The 21,833-nt window shown below is 43.1% G+C and overlaps 1 protein-coding gene across 5 annotated transcripts in view; it reads left to right on the top strand.

Annotated features, from left to right (window-relative positions):
- Positions 1 to 21,833, top strand: part of LOC106574720 (palmitoyltransferase ZDHHC14) — a 99,228-nt gene that overhangs the window by 27,178 nt on the left and 50,217 nt on the right. For all 5 annotated transcript variants that reach the window (XM_014150770.2, XM_014150931.2, XM_045714980.1 and 2 more), the window contains exon 3: positions 15,471 to 15,631. In XM_014150770.2, the coding sequence (XP_014006245.1) occupies positions 15,471 to 15,631 (161 nt within the window). The remainder of the gene's footprint in view (positions 1 to 15,470; positions 15,632 to 21,833) is intronic.

Raw genomic sequence — 21,833 nt, 5'->3', positions numbered from 1 at the left:
TAAATCGAATAGTCTATAGGCTGCAAAAATAGCTTACGTTTATTTAGTAGGCTAATAGCTACTCAAAGGTTTACCAGCCGCACAGGTTTACACTTTATATTACCACTGTATAGTCTAAATGAATGAAAGCCTGAATTAATGTAATAACTGATAATTCAGTAAACTAATAACTGCTTGCTTTTCTCCAGGCTGTGTATCCATCTACCAGGTTGTTGTCCTCCTTGTCCACGATGACTCCAAAATCCTTCTAAACTGGGGATATGACTTGCGCAGCATCTGTTTCCACGATGGTGTGTTTCACCATCATAACCTTTTTGTCTTTTCTTCTGTTAGAAAGCTAGGAGTCAAGGAAAATAAACTTGGCAACACATTGTCACGTGGCGAAGGGAATTTTCCCCTGCAAATGGACAAATTTAAATGTTTCAGCTCCACACAAATATGCCTACCACTGGACTGTTCCCTGTTCCTTTTTCTTGCTGCCTCACTGCTCACAGCCTAATGGATTTCGCAACACAACTAGCTTCTGGGTTTGTCAAACAAATATTTAGATTTAAAAACGACCCGCAAAATAATTGTTATTCATTCCGCCAGCTGATTTTATTTGTTAAATTTTTTGGGGGGGTGGTCAACCACAGGGAACCGTGGGTATCTAACTTGATGCAAGAATCTACCCTACATCTCCTTTTGGAGATGTTACACGACTGGAATGTGATGTGAACACAAGCCCTAGAAGAGGAGGTAGTTTTGCTGCTTTGGTCAAAATAGACCAACTGCTTCACTCACCGTCTTTGCTATCGCTGACCTCTGCACACTGATCACATAGGCTAAGAAACAAGTTAACCCTTTCCTGCACAGAAAGTGACCCAGTTTGTTTATTTTGTATTCTGTTTTGATTTGTCAGTCATAACTTCATGCAGGGCAGAACATTTTCCCACGGTTGGAATCTTTTTATTTCTATTCCCAGAACGCTCATGTAGAGAAATACAGGAACTTTGGATATATCCAATAACTTTGAATATTCTTTTCTTTATTCTTGGTATGAGAATCCAAATTCAGTAGGCCTAGTTTGCGTGAGACAGTGGACCTTTATCACGATCATTGTTGTTGTTTGAAATGTCCTGGACCAGTGCAGACCTAGAATGATATTAGAAGCAGCACAGTGAGAGAGTTAGACATGTTTAGATTTCAGTCTAAACCTTTCAACATGGGCTAATTCAGCCTGCTTTGAGAACCTGATCACTTTAAGGAACGTAAGCTGGGTGGGGTTCTGGCATATTACCCTTAGGCTACATCATACATTAACTCATGCACAAATACACAAAACAACTCAGTCGATGATCGTCAGACTGCAGTAATGTTTATCAGATTTCTGTGTACTGTGTAATGACATGTGGCAGGGGAAAAATAACTCAATTCCCTCTGTGCTAAACCACAGAAAAAAACATGTATTGAAAACTGAGAAGAGGAAAGTTATGCCAAGAGACAACAGAAGTTATAAAAGACATCCCCCACCCACATATCAAGCCAAATTGTCTCCCTACGCTGTAATGACTTCCATCTTGTTTGCTGCCACAATTTCGATATCAAAGCTGAATTCAGACTCCTCTATAGCTTGATGGTTTGTTGGAATGAAAAGGATTTGAATGTATTTCATCATACTCTCCATCATACCTCTTTTTACTCGTCTTTCTCTTTGATGTTGCTGTCAGTTTACTCGGTTCACTTGTGTGGTTGTTTCCACAGTAACCACTTTCCCTCTGAAGAATTCCCCATGACTGACAGTGAATAGTGTCTGTCTCCATGGCAACAATAGTCTAACCCTTTCAAAGTTCTGGTTTATTTTCAGAGTTTGGCACTGAACTGAAATATAAGGAATGGTGGAGAACTGTCCCATTTTTAAAATGAATGTCCCACTACAAAGGTCATGGGCCTCATCAGTCACCCCCTATGCCATTTCGATTAGCCAATTCTTCAGAAAGATGACCACATCAATGTGTCCAAGGCTGATGTAGGCTACAATAAAACATTTTCTGCTTAAAAATGTCCTATGAGTCTTGAAGTTGGTGCAGTAGATGTAGATCTATGTCTGTGGGGAAAGTAAAGGCCTGATGTAGCAGGGTCTGCCCTCCTTAATGTCCTCATCTTGGAATCTGTCCATCTCCATCACCGTGTCACCTCTTAACACACTGTGACCTGACTCTTTCTCCATTACATGTGGCTTGTCTCCCAGCGCCAGAGCTGATGACAGAGGCAGTAGTTATCGGCACATTCGGGAAGCACACTCCTTTAGTGTCTGTCAGTAAACTTTGCATTTAGTCTACACAGTCAGGAGGGTGTTCATGGGTTGAGATATTGGATGATGTTTTGTGCTAGGGTTGGACGGTATCCAGACCGTCATACTGTTTTCTGTACCATACCGGCATAAATGTTGTTACCAGAAGTGCAAAAAAAAGGCATGTTGTATTTTGAGCCTTAAAATCAAAGAAAATAGGCTTTGTGGTTGGAATTGCAGTATGTATTTAGTTTGAACAATTTAAATGTGAGCTAGCATGAGACTGGTTTTGTCTAGACAAACTGTTGCTTAGCAACCAGATAACGTGTTCTGTGGAGAGAAAGTAATGTTGTTTGGGATGTTCTGGATCAACGTGTATGACGGCATGTTCCAGTTCCCGCCAATATCCAGCAACTTTGCACCACCATTGAAGAGGAGTGGGACAACATTCCACAGGCCACAATCAACAGCCTGATCAACTCTATGCGAAGGAGATGTGTTAGTGAGTTATGTTTTAGGATACAGTGGCTTGCGAAAGTATTCACCCTCCTTGGCATTTTTCCTATTTTGTTGCCTTACAACCTGGAATTAACATGGATATTTGGGGGGTTTGTATCATTTGATTTACACAACATGCCTACCACTTAGAAGATGCAAAATATTTTTTATTGTGAATAATAAACAAGAAATGAGACAAAAAAACAAAAGTTCAGCGTGCATAACTATTCATCCCCCTCCAAAGTCAGTACTTTGTAGCGCCACCTTTTGCAGCAATTACAGCTGCAAGTCTCTTGGGGTATGTCTCTATAAGCTTGGCACATCTAGCCCCTGGGATTTTTGCCCATTTCTTCAATGCAAAACCTCTCCAGCTCTTTCAAGTTGGATGGGTTCCGCTGGTGTACAGCAATCTAAGTCATACCACAGATTCTCAATTGGATTGAGGTCTAGGTCTCTTGACTAGGCCATTCCAAGACATTTAAATGTTTCCCCTTAAACCACTCTGGTGTTGCTTTAGCAGTATGCTTAGGGCCATTGTCCTGAAGGGAGGTGATCCTCTGTCCCAGTCTCAAATCTCTGGAAGACTGAAACAGGTTTCCCTCAAGAATTTCCCTGTATTTAGTGCCATCATTCCTTCAATTCTGACCAGTTTCCCAGTCCCTGCCGATGGAAAAACATCCCCACAGCATGCTGCCACCACCATGCTTCACTGTGGGGATGGTGTTCTCGGGGTGATGAGAGGTGTTGGGTTTGCACCAGACATAGTGTTTTCCTTGATGGCCAAAAATCTCAATTTTAGTCTCATCTAACCAGAGTACCTTCTTCCATATGTTTGGGGAGTCTCCCACATGCCTTTTGGCAAAAACCAAACGTGATTGCTTATCTTTTTCTTCAAGCAATGGCTTTTTTTCTGGCCACTCCTTCGTAAAGCCCAGCTCTGTGGAGTGTACGGCTTAAAGTGGTCCTATGGACAGATACTCCAATCTCCGCTTTGCAGCTCCTTCAGGGTTATCTTTGGTCTGTTTGCTGCCTCTCTGATTAATGCCCTCCTTGCCTGGTCTGTGAGTTTTGGTGGGCGGCCCTCTCTTGGCAGGTTTGTTGTGGTGCCATATTCTTTCCATTTTTTTGTCATGTATTTAATTGTGCTCTGTGGTATGTTCAAAGTTTTGGATATGTTATCACCCAACCCTGATCTGTACTTCTCCACAACTTTGTCCCTGACCTGTTTTGAGTGCTCCCTGGTCTTCATGGTGCCGCTTGCTTGGTGGTACCCCTTGCTTAGTGGTGTTGCAGACTCTGGGGCCTTTCGGAACAGGTGTGTGTATATATACTGAGATCATGTGACAGATCATGTGACACTTAGATTGCGCACATGTGGCCTTTATTTAACCTCTCTCGGGTATGTGGGACGAAATCGTCCCACCTAGTCAACAGCTAGTGGAATCGAGTGGCGCAATTATTCAAAAACCTTAAAAATGCTATAACTTCAATTTCTCAAACATATGACTATTTTACACCATTTTAAAGACAAGACTCTCCTTTATCTAACCACATTGTCCGATTTCAAAAAGGCTTTACAACGAAAGCAAAACATTAGATTATGTCAGGAGAGTACCCAGCCAGAAATAATCACACACCCATTTTTCAAGCTAGCATATAATGTCACTAAAACCAAAACCACAGCTAAATGCAGCACTAACCTTTGATCTTCATCAGATGACACTCCTAGGACATTATGTTATACAATACATGCATGTTTTGTTCAATGAAGTTCATATTTATATCAAAAATCAGCTTTTTACATTAGCATGTGACGTTCAGAACTAGCAAACATACCAAAAACTTCCGGTGAATTTACTAAATTACTCACGATAAACGTTCACAAAAAACATAATTATTTTAAGAATTATAGATACAGAACTCCTTTATGCAATCGCGGTGTCAGATTTTAAAATAGCTTTTCGGCAAATATTCTGAGTAGATAGCTCGCCATCACGGGCTAGCTAATTTGACACCCACCAAGTTTGGCCTTCACTAAACTCAGAATTACTATAAGAAAAATTGGATTACCTTTGCTGTTCTTCGTCAGAATGCACTCCCAGGACTTCTACTTCATCCACAAATGTTGTTTTGGTTAAAAATAATCCATAGTTATGTTCAAATATTCTCTGTTTTGTCCGTGCGTTCAGGTCCCTATCCGAACGGTGACGCGCGGATGTGAAAATACTGCCCCCTACCCTAGAGAGGTTTACTAATTATGTGACTTCTGAAGGTAATTATTTGCACCAGATCTTATTTAGGGATTCATAGTAAAGGGGGTGAATATATATGCACGCAACACTTTTTTTTTTTAAATGTTTTGAAACAAGTATTTAAAAAAAAAAATTACTTCACCAATTTGGACTACTTTTTGTATGTCCATTATATAAAATCCAAATAAAAAATCTATTTAAATTACAGGTTGTAATGCAACAAAATAAGGAAAATACCAAGGGGGTGAATACTTTTGCAAGGCACTGTACGTGACAGGTTTGGAATTTAATGCAAGTCGTCAAAAGCAAACAAACTGTCCAAGGGTTGTAAGCGGTGGTTTCCCTGGCCAACACAGCCTACAGTCTGTAAAAGCTTGACTAATTACCCTCTTTGGCTGTCCTTGGATCAGATTATCATGAACAGTTTGACAGGAAAAGCACAGAGCAGAAATGCTTTCAAATTTCCAAGAAAGTCTTGAAAGCTACGCCGACCTTGCTTCGCAGTGATGGGTTGTGGAGATATGGCCTCACATGAGCCTTGTAAAGCGCTTCACATCCCTAGTGATTTCTTATTAGCTCTGGTAATTGCTGGATTCCTCAATGCGATATGTGTGACCAATCAGACTGAATGGAAGCCAGATTGAATGGGTAGATGAAAAGAGCTCCAGTAACGATTTTGGACATTCATTTTTGTTTCCTAGAGATTTGACATGTCTCTATCTGCTTTTTCTGGCTAAATGGACTCGCAGTGTAGGGCTTGAGAGACTGCCCCTGAAACCTTTCCACTTGTCAATGCATTTAGATTTTTTTCTTGTGTCAAACCGCTTTGGTCAGTAGTGTAGCCTAGTGCTTTTCAAACAATTAGGCCTACCTTGTTTTACTCTTCGTCGTGATTCCCACTGCTCTTCATGTCTTTTACATTTTCAGGCACCTGTCTCTTTCTAAGGCATTAAACTGTTAAACCTTGTCCATTCCCTACAGATGAGACCAGCTCACCTTGAATGGATTTCATGTCACAGTAGGTCCTGTGGGTTTCCCTTCACTTTAGCTGGTGCAAAACAGGCAGGGATTAGGCCTCTCCAGCCTGCTTTTTGTTGTAAATTCAATCAATCAGCAAGCCTTGCATCTGGCCTGCATTGGCAGGGATAAACACATGAGTGCTTAGGGCTCAGAATGCTTTATCACCCTCCATTACTGTGTGAGCTCTCCAGAGCAAGGAGAAATACGAGCGGTAGGGACCAGAGATTCAGGTCATCTGCGAGATTTATTCATCTGCCCACTCTGGTGTACTACAGATGTAGAATCAAAATTTGACCAGTATTGTCGCAGCAAAAGAATCCTGCAGCAACAGGATTTTAATGTTTAGTCCATAATGTTGCTGGATTGGTGGTGAGACTATTAGCTGGCCAAAATTTGGCAACATGAAAAGTGCAGTACTGTTATTAATATAACCTGGGCGGCAGATAGCCTAGTGCAGGGGTCACCAACACGGTGCCTGCGGGCACCAGGTCGCCCCCAGGGACCACATGAGTCGCCCGCAGGCCTGGTCTAAAAATAGCACAACTCACTAGTGAGCTGCGTCTGAAATGTAATTGTATTCTGTTGCTATTCTTTTTAATCACACTTGCATTTATATATATATAGTCATTTTTAAATAGTCATTTTTATATATATATATATATATATATATATATATATATATATCTTAAAAATATTTTCATTATACATGAGTTTAGATAAGTTTAGGTGAACTCTGACCTACTCTAGTTCAAAGGTCAGTATTGTGCGCGTGAAAAAAACAGTGCTCGTGGAGAGTAAGCTAGCGGGCGCAGCGAAGAAAACAAAAGTGATCGGCTTTGAGCACGTGAACCGTTGTAAAAATCATAAACAACATCCGCTCCAAAGCAAAACAGCACAGGATTTTCAAGGTGCTATTGGAGGAGATGTCAGCTGAATATGGTGACCTGCTGCTACACACAGAAATCCGATGGCTCAGCAGAGGACGAGTTTTACTTCGTTTTCAGTCCAAAGGCGAAGACGTCTCACTGCTAGAGGACACAGAGTGGACACTTGACCTTGCATTTTTGACAGATATTACTGGGAAACTAAATGACTTGAACTGTAAGCTGCAAGGCAAAGGTAAGACTGTTGTTGATCTGATAAGTGCTTTAAATGCATTTAAAGCCAAGATGAACATTTTCTCTGTGGATTTACAGAAAAGAAAGGTGCTGCACTTTCCCTCTGTGCAGTCGGTGCTGAAAGACAATCCTTCTGCATCTGAGACATTTGACAAAGTTGCAGAAAAGTACTGTAAAGTCATAAACAGACTTGGGCAAGAGTTTGAGAATAGGTTTTGTGACCTTCATCAGCTTGAGCCATGTGTGTCGTTCATTTCCAATCCTTTCATGAATGTGGACACAACATTCTTTGCTGAGCAACTAAGTGCAATGTTCAACTTGGATGCTGGACAGGTGGAGATTGAAATCATAACATTGCAAAATGACCTCCACCTCAAAGCCTACCAGGCTGCACCAAACTTTTGGTGCCTTGTTGACACAGAGAAGTACAGTGGAGTATGCACAGCAGCTATGAAGGTTGCTAGCCTGTTAGGTTGAACCAATCTCTGGGAATCAGCGTTTTCTGACATGAACTTCATCAAGAACAAACACAGAACACGCCTCACTGATGCACATCTGAAAGACTCACTCTCAATTGCAGTGTCAAGTTACACACCAGATTACAATACACTGGTGAACAGCATGCAATGCCAGTCTTCCCACTAACAAAGAAACAGATACCAGATGTTGTCAGTGGCAACATGGCAGTGCCATGGCGAAGTTGAATTAAAATATTGAAGAATTGTGTTCAATTTAAAAGTGTGTTTAAAATGCAGCACATTTGGTCATTAGTTCAAAATGTGAAAAGATTTATTTAAAAATAACTAGATTTTTCTAACATTACATAATTGATAACTTTTTGAGACAGTGCAACATAGTTCATGATTTAAAAGGGTTTGTCAGTGGCTAGTGAAGATGGGACATTTTTCCTATGAAATGTAGTGATGTAAGTGATCATCTGAAAATGTAACAATTACTGAGATTAAAGTGCTGAATATTGATATCTGTTTCCCACCTTATTGTCATTGTTGATAATTATTGTGAGAAATTATTAACGTGATCAGTGTCTTCACATAGATGAGTATCATTAATCATTATTAATAACGTATAACTAAAGGCAAACTGAGCAAATTTATTTCAGAAGAGCGTATCAAACTGGTAGCCCTTCGTATGACTCAGTACCCATGAAGTAGCTCTCAGTTTCAAAAAGGTTGGTGACCCCTGGCCTAGTGGTTAGAGCGTTGGACTAGTAACCGAAAGGTTGCAAGATCAAATCCCCGAGCTGACAAGGTAAAAATCTGTCTTTCTGTTCCTAGGCCGTCATTGAAAATAAGAATCTGTTCTTTACTGACTTGCCTAGTTAAATAAAGGTAAAAAATATATATTTTTAAAAAAGACCTTGTGTTAGTGAGTTTTCGGTGAATTTGTGTAAATCATGAAGCTCATCTGCATTTCCTGCTGTGCAGAAAAATGATCAGCAACAAAGAGTGATCAAATTAGAATCCTACATCAGTAGTGATAATGGCCTATCCCAAAACAATAATAGTGTAAGCTTAGTATGGCCTCTGGTTGTCTGTTTTTGTTGTTGTTGGTGTGCTGAGAACTAAAGCTCACTTTTTAATATAACACAATTGCTTTTGACTTTGTTTGATCCAATTATCTGTTCAGCTATGTGAAAAGCAGACCGCCTTCCTACAGTTATTTTGAGCCTCATGGTTTTGTATGGGCTGTCTGTTGGACCCTGGATAAGTGGGATGAATCGGTTTGGTGTGTATTGTTATTTTCCCTCCGCCTCCTTTCTGGTACTCCAACATGACAACACAACAGCAATTTGACCTTTTCTCTCCAATGCTGTGCAGATTAGCTCTCAGATAGTGCAGGGATTTATACTGTTTAACCTCTCTGGGGTAACGTCCCACCTGGCCAACATCCGGTGAAATTGCAGAGCGCCAAATTCAAAATACAGAAATAGTCGTAATAAACTTTCATAAAAATACAAGTGTTATACATCGGCTTAAAGATGAACTTCTTGTTAATCCAGCTGCTTTGTCAAATTTCAAAAAGGCTTTATGGCAAAAGCATACCATGCGATTATCTGAGGACAGCGCCCCGCTTACAAAAGCATACAAACATTTTAGTAAAGGAATTACTAAAGTCAGAAATAGCGATTTAAAATTAATCACTTACCTTTGAAGATCTTCTTCTGGTTGCAGTCACAAGAGTCCCAGCTACACAATAAATGTTCATTTTGTTCAATAAAGTCCCTCTTTATATCAAAAAAACTCAGTTTTGTTCAGTAATCCACTGGCTCAAAGGCGTTCAAAACATGCAGACGGAATACATCCTAATAGTATCGGTGAAGTTCGTCGAAACGTCAAACGATGTTTATAATTAATCCTCAGGTTGTCTATTGTCTAAATAATCGATAATATTTAAACCGGACAATAGCGTCTTCATTAGAAAGGAAAAACAACGAAGGGCGTGCAATCGGTCACGCGCGCAAACCAGCTCTGCTTGATTCTACAGTCCACTTACAAAATGGTCTCATTCTTCTTCATTTTTCAGAAAACAAGCCTGAAACAATGTCTAGACTGTTGACATCTAGTGGAAGCCATAGGAACTGCAATCTGGGTCCTAACCATTTAGATACTCTATAGGCATTCAATTGAAAACTACCCACACCAAAAAAATCCAACTTCCTGGATGGATTTTTGCCTGCCATATCAGTTCTGTTATACTCAGACATTATTTTAACAGTTTTGGAAACTTTAGTTTTTTTATCCAATACTACCATGCATATGCATATCCTAGCTTTTGGGCCTGAGTAACAGGCAGTTTACTTTGGGCACGTTTGTCATCCAAACTTCAGAATACTGCCCCCTACCCAAGAGGTTAACAAGCCCTGGATGCATCGAGCAGAAAGGAGCAATCACTTTGCTCATCCTAGCCTGGGTTAACCCTCCCGCAGAGGGGGCAGGTAGCGTCCGCAGGTATCTGTACCATTCATATGATGACAGGAGAAAAACATTCAAACTGTAGTTTCATTCTGTCTTGCTTAGCGGTTTCTATCATTAAAAGCAGACAATGGCACTAGATTGATGGACACACTATTGGACTGCTATGGTCAGAGTGAATGACTCTTAGTTCCACTCTGGCCTTCTATACTACAGGGTCATGGTGGTGATGGGCTATATATATCAAGCTCTAGCAGGGCTCAAACTTGGCTCTGAGGATTTGGCCTGGTAATGGATTACATCGTCAGGCAGGGCAGGAGCAGGCCTCTGGAGTACATCTTCCTCACTGTAATCTCTCCTCACAGGGACAGCTGTGCTCAGAACGACATGATCTCTCAACAGACACAGGTGGAGGGGGATCCACTGGGTCTGTTCTACCTCATGGGAATGAGAGCTTCATCATGTAGTGGGTTGTATGCATTCATAGTCAGTGTCTTTGCAACTCCATTGCTACACCATCTCCAGTGCATTTAATCGTGTGTCTCCCTCTCTCCCAGACTCTATGTCAGAGAGGGTGATGATGTCAGTGAGTTGGTATGCTCACCCTTGGTTGAGCTGTAGAAAGTCTCACTATGACCTGCCTCTGGTCTGTAACTCTGCTATACCCTCTGCTCTATCAGCATGTGACTGTGGAAGAGTCAGTGCTCACACACACACACACACACACACACACACACACACACACACACACACACACACACACAATTTCCAGGCACACAGCAGATCACATTTAGTCCATCTCTGGCAGAACAGGAACCGTGGGATATTAGTCCAGCCAGCCCTGCTATTATCCCACCATTGTGCAGAGTAGACCCTAGCTGATGTCCCAGACAACAGGACAGAGGACACTACCACCATGTTTCATCCACACGGCTCTACTTTTACCCTCACTTTCTGAGGGAACTCATTTTCTCTGCTGCTCTGGGAACTTGGTGCAACAGGAGCTACTTTCACTGTTTCACTGTTACTTGATCACTTTTTATAGCAGGTCCAGATTTGGTGTGGCGACAGCAACTGCTGCCCAGTCGTGGTATTAATAAGGCTTACAGGATGTAGTGTCCTCCAGCTGGCCTGGCAGCAGCCTTACAGAGGGACGGGAACTTGGGAAGGGGATGGGCATTGACCAGGGTGTGCCCTGGGGGCAGGCCAGTAAGCAAGGCACATGGAGCCACCTGATGCAGCCACCCAGAAAAGACACCCAGAAAAGACAGCCAGTGGATTGGAAGACTGTCAGTCACACCCCAAAATTCTTTAAGTTTTGGCTGCATGAATTTATGCTAGTTGACGTGAGATTATCAGAAAGCTGAGAGAGACTTTTTTACCAGCTGGTGTTTGAACATTGATGGATCCTTAGCTTCCACTTTGGACTCCCATCCTCCACTCAAGCACCAAAGAATGGTAGGCTTATAATAGTGTAGCCAGGTTGGTGGGAGTGCTGGCTCCCACCTTCTGACCCTGGCTGCCACCCTGGTTCTGTAGCACCGTGGATATGGCCAGGCTCCCAAGGTGTTGCCATCTGGAGAATGGTGATTGAACAGGCCTCTGCCATAACTCTGCTAGATAGTCAACCACCAAAGCTCCCTGATTCACAATATCTTTGCATACCTAGTAGGGTTTCGCCGACATGGTCGTAATGGTATCTGTAAATGTACAGTTTTATAGTAGAGGTCGACCGATTAATCGGAATGGCCGATTAATTAGGGCCGATTTCAAGTTTTCATAACAATCGGTAATCTGTATTTTTGGCCGCCAATTTGTATTTTTGTATTTTTTTGTATTTTTTACACCTTTATGTAACTAGGCAAGTCAGATTAAGAACACATTCTTATTTTCAATGATGGCCTAGGAACAGGGGTTAACTGCCTTGTTCAGGGGGGATTCGTTTTTGCAACCTTCCGGTTACTAGTCCAATGCTCTAACCACCTGCCTTACATTGCACTCCACGAGGAGCCTGCATGGCAGGCTGACTACCTGTTACGCGAGGGCAGCAAGAAGCCAAGGTAAGTTGCTAGCTAGCATTAAACTTATCTTATAAAAAAACAATCAAACTTAACATAATCACTAGTTAACTACACATGGTTGATGATATTACTAGTTTATGTAACGTGTCCTGCTTTGCATATAATTGATGCGGTGCCTGTTAATTTCTCATCGAATCACAGCCTACTTCGACAAACGGGTGATTTAACAAGCGCATTTGCGGAAAAAGCACTGTTGTTGCACCAATGTACCTAACCATAAACATCAATGCCTTTCTTTAAAATCAATACACAAGTATATATTTTTAAACCTGCATATTTAATTAATATTGCCTGCTAACATGAATTTGTGTCACTTCTCTAGCGATCCGTGCAAGCAGTCAGGATATATGCAGCAGTTTGGGCCGCCTGGCTCATTGCGGACTGTGTGAAGTCCATTTATTCCTAACAAAGGCCGTAATTAATTTGCCAGAATTGTACATAATTATGACATAACATTGAAGGTTGTGCAATGTAACAGGAATATTTAGACTTGGGGATGCCACCCGTTAGATAAAATATGGAATGGTTCCGTATTTCACTGAAATAATAAACGTTTCGTTTTCGAAATGATAGTTTCCGGATTCGACCATATTAACGACCAAAGGCTCGTATTTCTGTGTGTTATTATGTTATAATTAACTCTATGATTTGATAGAGCAGTCTGACTGAGCGATGGTAGGCAGCAGCAGGCTCGTAAGCATTCATTCAAACAGCACCTTTGTGCGTTTTGCCAGCAGCTCTTCACAATTCTTCAAGCATTGCGCTGTTTATGACTTCAAGCCTATCAACTCCCAAGATTAGGCTAGTGTAACCGATGTGAAATGGCTAGCTAGTTAGCATGCGCGTGCTAATAGCGTTTCAAACGTCACTCGCTCTGAGACTTGGAGTAGTTGTTCCCCTTGCTCTACTTGGGTAATGCTGCTTCGAGGGTGGCTGTTGTCGGTGTGTTCCTGGTTCGAGCCCAGGTAGGAGAGAGGAGAGGGACGGAAGCTATACTGTTACACTGGCAATACTAAAGTGCCTATATGTAACGGCTGTCGTAGAGAGGGGACCAAAGCGCAGCGTGTTGATTGCTCATGATGAATATTTATTTTATAGTGTGTGTGTGTGTGTGTGTGTGTGTGTGTGTGTGTGTGTGTGTGTGTGTGTGTGTGTCTCGACTTGCAGCAGGCAGACAAGTTTGCTGTCACTCAGCGTTTTCATTATTTGTAATTATTTTTACTTGCCTCGCTTGTAAGATATTTTACACATTTATAGCTTGATAGCAAATGTCCTTGCTGTGTGATTTATCATAGTAGCAGGCAGCAGCAATCTATATTATCAGACCAAAAACATGGAGGAGAAGTGATTGGGTGAAATTATGGGGAAATACAACTTCACTCTATCCAATCAGAGCAATCAATCAAATGTATTTATAAAGCCCTTCTTACATCAGCTGATGTCACAAAGTGCTGTACAGAAACCCAGCCTAAAACCCCAAACAGCAAACAATGCAGGTGTAGAAGCACGGTGGCTAGGAAAAACTCCCTAGGGGGGCGCCAACCCGGACAGGAAGATCACGTCAGTGACTCAACCCACTCAAGTGACGCACCCCTCCTAGGGACGGCATGGAGGAGCACCAGAAAGTCAGTGACTCAGCCCCTGTAATAGGGTTAGAGGCAGAGAATCCCAGTGGAGAGAGGGGAACCGACCAGGCAGAGACGGCAAGGGCGGTTCGTTGCTCCAGTGCCGTTCCGAGTATCGCAGGATGAGCGTAGAGCCCGCCCTGTTCTTTACAGACAGGCAAACTAACCACGTAGGACCTCGCACATGACTGACCTGAGAAAGGTGTGTGCTGGCACCTGAGTTTCTTTTTCTTCGATCACAGCTAATTACAAAACATACTCTGATCATAATCGTATCCAGAAAATTGACCATATCCGTTACGATACTCTTTTTGTCCGACTACTCGGCACACCCCTATTACCTAGTCTTTCCTAGCATGCCATGTTTTCAGGTTCTCACATAGTGCCAACTAACACTGACGGAAAACATGACTATAGATAATTTCCCCTCTCGTCTCACCTCTCTGTCTACACACACAGGGATGTATGCTACCTTTCTCCCACTTATCACTCTCAGCAACCTATCACTATCACTGCCTTTTAGAGGCCCTAACTTGGCCTTTATGATCAAATGTGATTTTGCTTGGCATTGACTTTCAAGCCACAATCAATGAGTGAGAGCAAAAGTGTAGCGTACTCTGTGAACGGCAGCACTGCTGTCCTCCCGCTGCAGGCATTTTCTCTCCTGCTGTTGAACATCATACTAATGGAATAATGTCTCCCTCTCACCTCTCTGTGCCCTGTTCCATGTCATCTAGCCTCATAACAATCCATCCTCTCTGAGAGACTAAAGCATGTTTAGGATCACCTCTCTGTGCCCTGTTCCATGTCATCTAGCCTCATAACAATCCATCCTCTCTGAGAGACTAAAGCATGTTTAGGATCACCTCTCCCTCTATGTTGTGAATTTGGGGACAGTTCAATGATGAGCGGTTTGTTAATTACATTTTTTGACGTGTGTTTGAGATTATGAACGGTTTTACCAGTCTGATCAGGCGCTGTTCCTCTTCCTTCTATTCCTGGGCTACAGTAGTCATATCATTCAGATGGGCTAGTGCGGTACAGAACTTTTTGAGCAAGGCTCAACTCTATAGTACAGTTTTTCATAGTAAGTGTCTGATTTAAGTAACAGAATGGCATTTTGTTTGTTTGATAAACAATAAGGACTCCGTGTCACTCACATCTGCCCCCGCTCCCGCTCCCCGTCAGTAATGAAATCAGAAGTGACAGTGCATGGCCCAGCCATATCAGCTCTAATGATAAAGCGATTACAGTAATAAGTACTTGCAAGATCAGACCTAACTAACGGGATAAAACTCAATGATCTGTCATTAGATCAGATTACGGTGCAGTTCAGGGCAGACACTGGGGAAGCCCTGGCCCAGGGGGAGGAGGGGGCTGAGTGGGTGGGATAGAGACAGACGTCCGGAGAACTGTCTGTAAACGGAGGTTATGAGTCTCCATATCTAATATCTACGCTCTGCTTTGAAATGGGGCTGGGCGTGGAGGAAAATTATACCCACTTCCGAAACTACACTTTCTTGGCCAGCAAACACGTGCCGCGGATTCTCATGATGGTCGTACGTTTGACTTGGTGCAGCCTGCTCTGAATACTTCAGTACTTGCATACGAGTCTAACTCTGCCTCTCTCTCTCTCTCTCTCTCTCTCTCTCTCATCTTTCTTTCCCTTAGCTGTCCCTTCCTGTCGGTGCAGCTCACCCCAGCCATCCCAGTGATAGGGGGAGTGCTATTTGTCTTTGTGCTGGGGACTCTCTTCAGGACCAGCTTCAGTGACCCGGGGGTCCTGCCCCGAGCAACGCCTGACGAGGCTGCAGACCTGGAGAGACAGATCGGTAAGAAGACCTCTATTAGTTCAATGTACTGTATTTCTCCCTCCTTCTCAATAATCCCTGTCCACAAACACTCCCTCCTAGGGGTGTGAACGTTAAAACTTTTAAACCAAATTGGGATCCTTAACATGAAGTAAAATCCCTAACCTTTTTTTTGTTGTTGCAGAAAGTAAACAGCATAGTGCAACTCTGGACCTCGAAGCCAGTTCCACTGCATTTGATACATTTTTTTCCCCCTCTAATCAGGATTTAGACCTGGGACACCAGGTGCTTGCAATGCATTATAATCAGGTAGAACAGAAAACCAGCAGGCTCTGGACCTTGTAGGGTAAGAGTTGAATAGCCCTGGCATAGTGGGTCAATTTCAGCAACAACTAAGAGCATTGAAGCGTGAGACTAACTTCTCCTCTGTTTTAGTGCCCTGGCTACCACACTGAACAGCGTGACGCAAACCCATGCACGTTCACAGATACTGTGTGTGACTGTAAGAGCAAACTGTTGCATCTCGCTCATCTTTAAAGCCTAGCCTAATCACTGATGATAGGCCTTGTTGAGTGATATTGCTAGGTACAGAATTGCATTGCTGTTGATTGAAGATAGATGGGCCTAGTGCACAGTTCTGATTCTGTATGCCTGGTGACCTACCTGCCTATACTGTGCCCCTCTCCTCTCTCTCCGTCCCTCGCTTTTGAAAGATGCGAGTGTTTTGTGTTCCCGGAAGTGCGGCAAACTAATCAGTCTCCTCCGTCCCAAAAATACTGAATCTCATCGTCATTAACAGTTGAAAAAATGGCAGAGAAAGGCAAGCGACAACAGCAAAGTCCTCTATGGAAATACTTTTAGAAGTTAAATGAGGAAATGCAAACATTGCGAGGTGTAATTAAGGTACAGTAATGGTAGTACAGGTGCAGTGCTTCACCATCTGAAATGGACTCACCTTGAGACACGTGGAATTTTCTGAATTTTTCTAATTGTTTTAACAGAAAACAATTTTTTCCCCTATTTGTCACATCCCTACTCAATCCTACATGTATCTCACACACGTCCTTCTTTTCCGCCCTCCTTTCCCTGTCTCCATCCCTCCTCTCATGTCCTCACCATATCTTTCCCTGTCTCCCTCCCTCCTCTCATGTCCTCACCATATCTTTCCCTGTCTCCCTCCCTCCTTCTCTCATGTCCTCACCATATCTTTCCCTGTCTCCATCCCTCGTCTCATGTCCTCACCATATCTTTCCCTGTCTCCCTCCCTCCTTCTCTCATGTCCTCACCATATCTTTCCCTGTCTCCCTCCCTCCTTCTCTCATGTCCTCACCATATCTTTCCCTGTCTCCCTCCCTCCTTCTCTCATGTCCTCACCATATCTTTCCCTGTCTCCCTCCCTCCTTCTCTCATGTCCTCACCATATCTTTCCCTGTCTCCCTCCCTCCTTCTCTCATGTCCTCACCATATCTTTCCCTGTCTCCCTCCCTCCTCTCATGTCCTCACCATATCTTTCCCTGTCTCCCTCCCTCCTCTCATGTCCTCACCATATCTTTCCCTGTCTCCCTCCCTCCTTCTCTCATGTCCTCACCATATCTTTCCCTGTCTCTCTCCCCTCCCCTCTCTCCCTGACCTCCACCTGCTATGCCTAGACCAGTGGTCATGTTGTTAGCTGTGACTGATGCCTCTCCCCCTCGGGCGGTGGTGTGCCAGTTGGCCCCTGGCAGGTCAAAGGTCACCTAGTCTTACTATGGAGCAAGCTCTGATCTGATGCCTCTTCTGCTGCTGTGAACTGAGCCAGGAGGAATTCTCCTACTCCTCTGACATCTCCAGAGTCACAACTGTGTGAGAGAGATAACCGAGAGCAGACACGGTCAAACCTAGCTCTGCTCTCCTCGGTCTCCTGTAAGCCTCTCGAGAAGAGCCGTTGCTTAGCTATAGAAGCCGCCGAGTCTGGAGCTTCCCTGGATGATGATGAAATATAGAAATGGTATTGTAGGTTGGCGTTTGTTAAAGTGTCTCTCTGTCTGCTGGGCAATCTGTTTTTTCCTCTTTCATTGAGACCTCACCTTTGACACGAGCCGTGATCAACTTTAAGACCAATAAATACATTTGGAGGTATAGGCCTATATCGTTTCTCTCGCTTTTGATAGACTCATGTTTAGCAGCTTCTGGTGAAACCTAGCTACTGTACTTTCCCACTGTGAATCTCTTTATATGATAATCTATATACATTAACTCCTTAGAGATACTGATTGTACAAAACATTAAGAACACCTGCTCTTTCCATGACAGACTGACCAGGTGAAATCTATGATCCCTTATTGATTTCACTTGTTAAATAAACTTAATCTACACTTCAATCGGTGTAGATGAAGGGGCGGACACCGGTTAAAGAAGGATTTTTAAACCTTGAAACAAGTGTGACATGGATTGTGTATGTGTGCCATTCAGAAGGTGACTAAATATTTAAGTGTCTCTTGAATTGGGTATTGTAGTAGGTACCCGGCGCATCGGTTTGTGTCAAGAACTGCAATGCCGCTGGGTTTTTCAACAGTTGAAAACAGTTTGCCATATCTATCAAGGATGGTCCACCACCCAAAGGACATCCATCAACATGGGCCGGTATCCCTGTGCCATGCTTTCAACACCTTGTAGAGTCCATGCCCCAACGAATTGAATATGGTCTGAGGGGGAAAGGGCATGCAACTCAATATTAGGAAGGTGTTGTTATTGTTTTGTTGTTAATGTTTTGTATACACAGTGAATTATGCTCTTATCTGTGTCAGGAGTCTGAATCATCAGTGGTTCTTTAGGCCCTTGTTCAACAAACAGCAGAGGGGTGTTTTTATTCATCTTGTTTGGAGACTTAAGCTTAGGTGGGGAGGTACTGTATGGTCACACAGAAAGGACTCGAAGCTTTGGGAGGGAGGGGAGGTACTGTATGGTCACACAGAAAGGACTCGAAGCTTTGGGAGGGAGGGGAGGTACTGTATGGTCACACAGAAAGGCCTTGGAGCACCAGCTTTGAACAACACCGGTCATTTGGGATAATTATCAAATTATTGTTTTAGAGAATATACAAACTATAGGGTTGAAAAATGAACAATGTTGACCCAAATAAAACACTCGCTCTGCCCCCCCCCCCCCCCCCTTCAGTTAATGTCAACGTGTGTGGATAAGGGCTTGATGCAGAGTGAATAATGCCCACCTGGCATCAGAGGATGCGCTCTGGATGAACTCTGCCCTGCATCTGCTGTGGGAACTTGAGCCCATTACAGTGGCTCTGTCAGCTCTGTAGTCCATCCCAGGAGAACCAACCACTACCATGCCCATGTCTGTCATTGTCAGCGTCCAAACAAATTGCCTCTTGCCCAGGTCCAAGGGTATATCTGTAGTGGTGTACCAAGCATTGGTTTGCTGCTACCTAGATCCAGCCAGAACGTTATATTTACCTCTTCTTGATAGAAACCTCTGGATCCAGCTATTGCACAATGATGATTTTAGGAACATGTTGGGGCACGCTATACCCATCCTGCCCAAGTACAGAACATTCCTCCAGTTTGTGAAGCTGCAGTCCTGACTAATGCTACCCATACAACCACCTCAGTCTATAGCTCTTCTTTCAGGAATGCCAGGCAGAAAAAGGTCCCTGGTTGTTCTGATAGTGAGGAGAGAGGAAAAAGCCATGTTAAAGGTCCAATCAGCTGTTTAAACAAGAACAAAGCGCACTCCCCGCCACTGTTTTGGTAAAAAGCTGAAGGGTGGGGCTGGAGAAATGTAATCATTCTCATGTTCATAAGCTGCTATGGATGCAAGGACTGACCATCCATGATATCAAAATGATAGCTTTAACCATGTTTTGAGGCTTTACAGTGTTTAACATTTACTTTGTTTACAAATATTGGAGTAAAACAATTACGTTTTGGGTTCTGATGGGGTAGGACAGTTCAACTAAGATCATGAGGCATTTATAAGTTTATATTCTTCAGTGAATATAATTAATTTACAAGTCCAGAAATGGATGTAGCAACTGCTGATTGACCCTTTTAAATGCCATCTCTCTGCAACTGTCTGGTTCCCCCCAACCATTGCCCACTTAATGGTCTATTCATGGTGTGGCTGGATGATATGCAGATGCGTTAGATCACATCTGTTAGCACTTACCCTGATCCAGCTCCTACAGGGAGTTGGCATCCTCTGCTCTGAGCGCTCACTCACTCTCTGTTTCTTTGTTTTAGCTCTGTCTTCACTCCATCTTCACATTCCTGGATCCATCTTTCCCCTCTCTTTCTTTCACTATATTGCATTAATCTCTCTGGCCTGCTCTCGTCCACCAACTGTTCATCTCCCTTTCCATCACACACACACACACACGTACGTCAGGGCTCATTCCTCACATTTCTGTTGTACTTTTCCCATTCCTCCTCAGCCCAGCCCAGACAGCCATGCTCTCCTCTCCTCCTGTAGTGCAGCATCCTTATGTAACTATATATACACACACACACACACACACACACACACACACACACACACACACACACACACTGACTGCAAGTCTCTGAGGAGAAGACTGGCCTTGTCTGCAGAGGAGCAAGCCTTGTTTTCTCTTATTAGTGGAGCTCTCTCTCTCTCTCTGTGTGTGTGTGCGCTTCACAGCATTAGGAGAACGTGTGAGTATGCAGTGTTGACATAACATGGTTTGTTGTGTCTGCTCTTTTTCACTGGATTGATTAGCATTCCACAGCCCACTCTGCTGCTGGTATGAAATAGTCCCTTTACAGCGTATGGTGTTATGAAGCTGATGATGGGTTTTAACTGTCAGTGTTAACAGAGCTGTAACTGTGCCGACAGACTAGAAACTCACTGGCAACTCGGCTCCATGTCATCATCTCCCTCCCTGCCTGGGTTAATATGTTGTGGGAAAATACCGGAGTCTGGCAGCCCGTCTGTAAATGGGCTGATACAGCCACCACTTCAACTCAAATTTCGGTGTTTTTATTTTTACAAGCCCACATTGTCTAGCAGCGTTGATGTTTGAAACATACTCCTGGGCCTATGAAAGATGAGAAAACATAGTATCTCACCCAAAAGCTGTTATTGTTGACTGTATTTTGGTTCTGTTAAATTGTTGTTTTTAATCAGTTTGATTCCATTTGAAAGACAGTGTCGTTGAAGGTAACGAGCCGTGGGTTCACAGGACCAGGTCTGGTGTTTGGGTGAGTGAATGACTAAATATAGGCACATTGAGTCATGGATCTGGTTCTTCTGGAATAATGGAGGGACTGGGTCACAGAGGGAGAGAGATATACCCACCTAGACACAACTACGAGAACATAACCAACAAAAACGAGTCACAACTCCAGCAGCTCTCTCACAAGCTGGGTATGTACATAGTCAATGGTAGGCTTTGAGGGGACTCCTACTCTAGGTACACCTATAGCTCATCCCTTGGCAGTAGTAGGCCTTACTGTAGACTACTTTATTACTGACCTCAACCCAGTCTCTCAGAGCGTTCAGTCAGCCCACTGACACCCCTATCAGATCACAGCAAAATGACAATCTACACTACCGTTTGGGGTCACTTAGAAATGTCCTTGTTTTTGAAAGAAAAACACTTTTTTTTTGTCCATTAGAATAGCATCAAATTGATCGGAAATACAGTGTAGACATTGTAAATGACTATTGTAACTGGAAACAGCTGTTATTTTTTATGGAATATCTACATAGGCGTACAGAGGCCCATTATCAGCAACCACCACTCCTGTGTTCCAATGGCACGTTGTGTTAGCTAATCCAAGTTGATCATTTTAAAAGGCTAATTGATCATTAGAAAACCTTTTTGCAATTATGTTAGCACAGCTGAAAACTGTTATGATTAAAGAAGCAATAAAACTGTCCACCTTTAGACTAGTTGAGTATCTGGAGCATCAGCATTTCTGGGTTTGATTACAGGCTCAAAATGGCCAGAAACAAAGTACTTTCTTCTGAAACTCGTCAGTCTATTCTTGTTCTGAGAAATGAAGGCTATTCCATGCGAGAAATTGCCAAGAAACTGAAGATTTCATACAACACTGTGTACTGCTCCCTTCACAGAAAAGCGCAAACTGTCTCTAACCAGAATAGAAAGAGTGGGAGGCCCCGGTGCACAACTGAGCAAGAGAACAAGTACATTAGAGTGTCTAGTTTGAGAAACAAACGCCTCACAAGTCCTCAACTGGCAGCT

The sequence above is a fragment of the Salmo salar genome, chromosome ssa01, assembly GCF_905237065.1.
Source record: "Salmo salar chromosome ssa01, Ssal_v3.1, whole genome shotgun sequence".
Lineage (NCBI taxonomy): Eukaryota > Metazoa > Chordata > Actinopteri > Salmoniformes > Salmonidae > Salmo > Salmo salar.
Note: the sequence above shows the minus strand (reverse complement) of the source record. Positions and strands in the feature narration are given on the sequence as shown.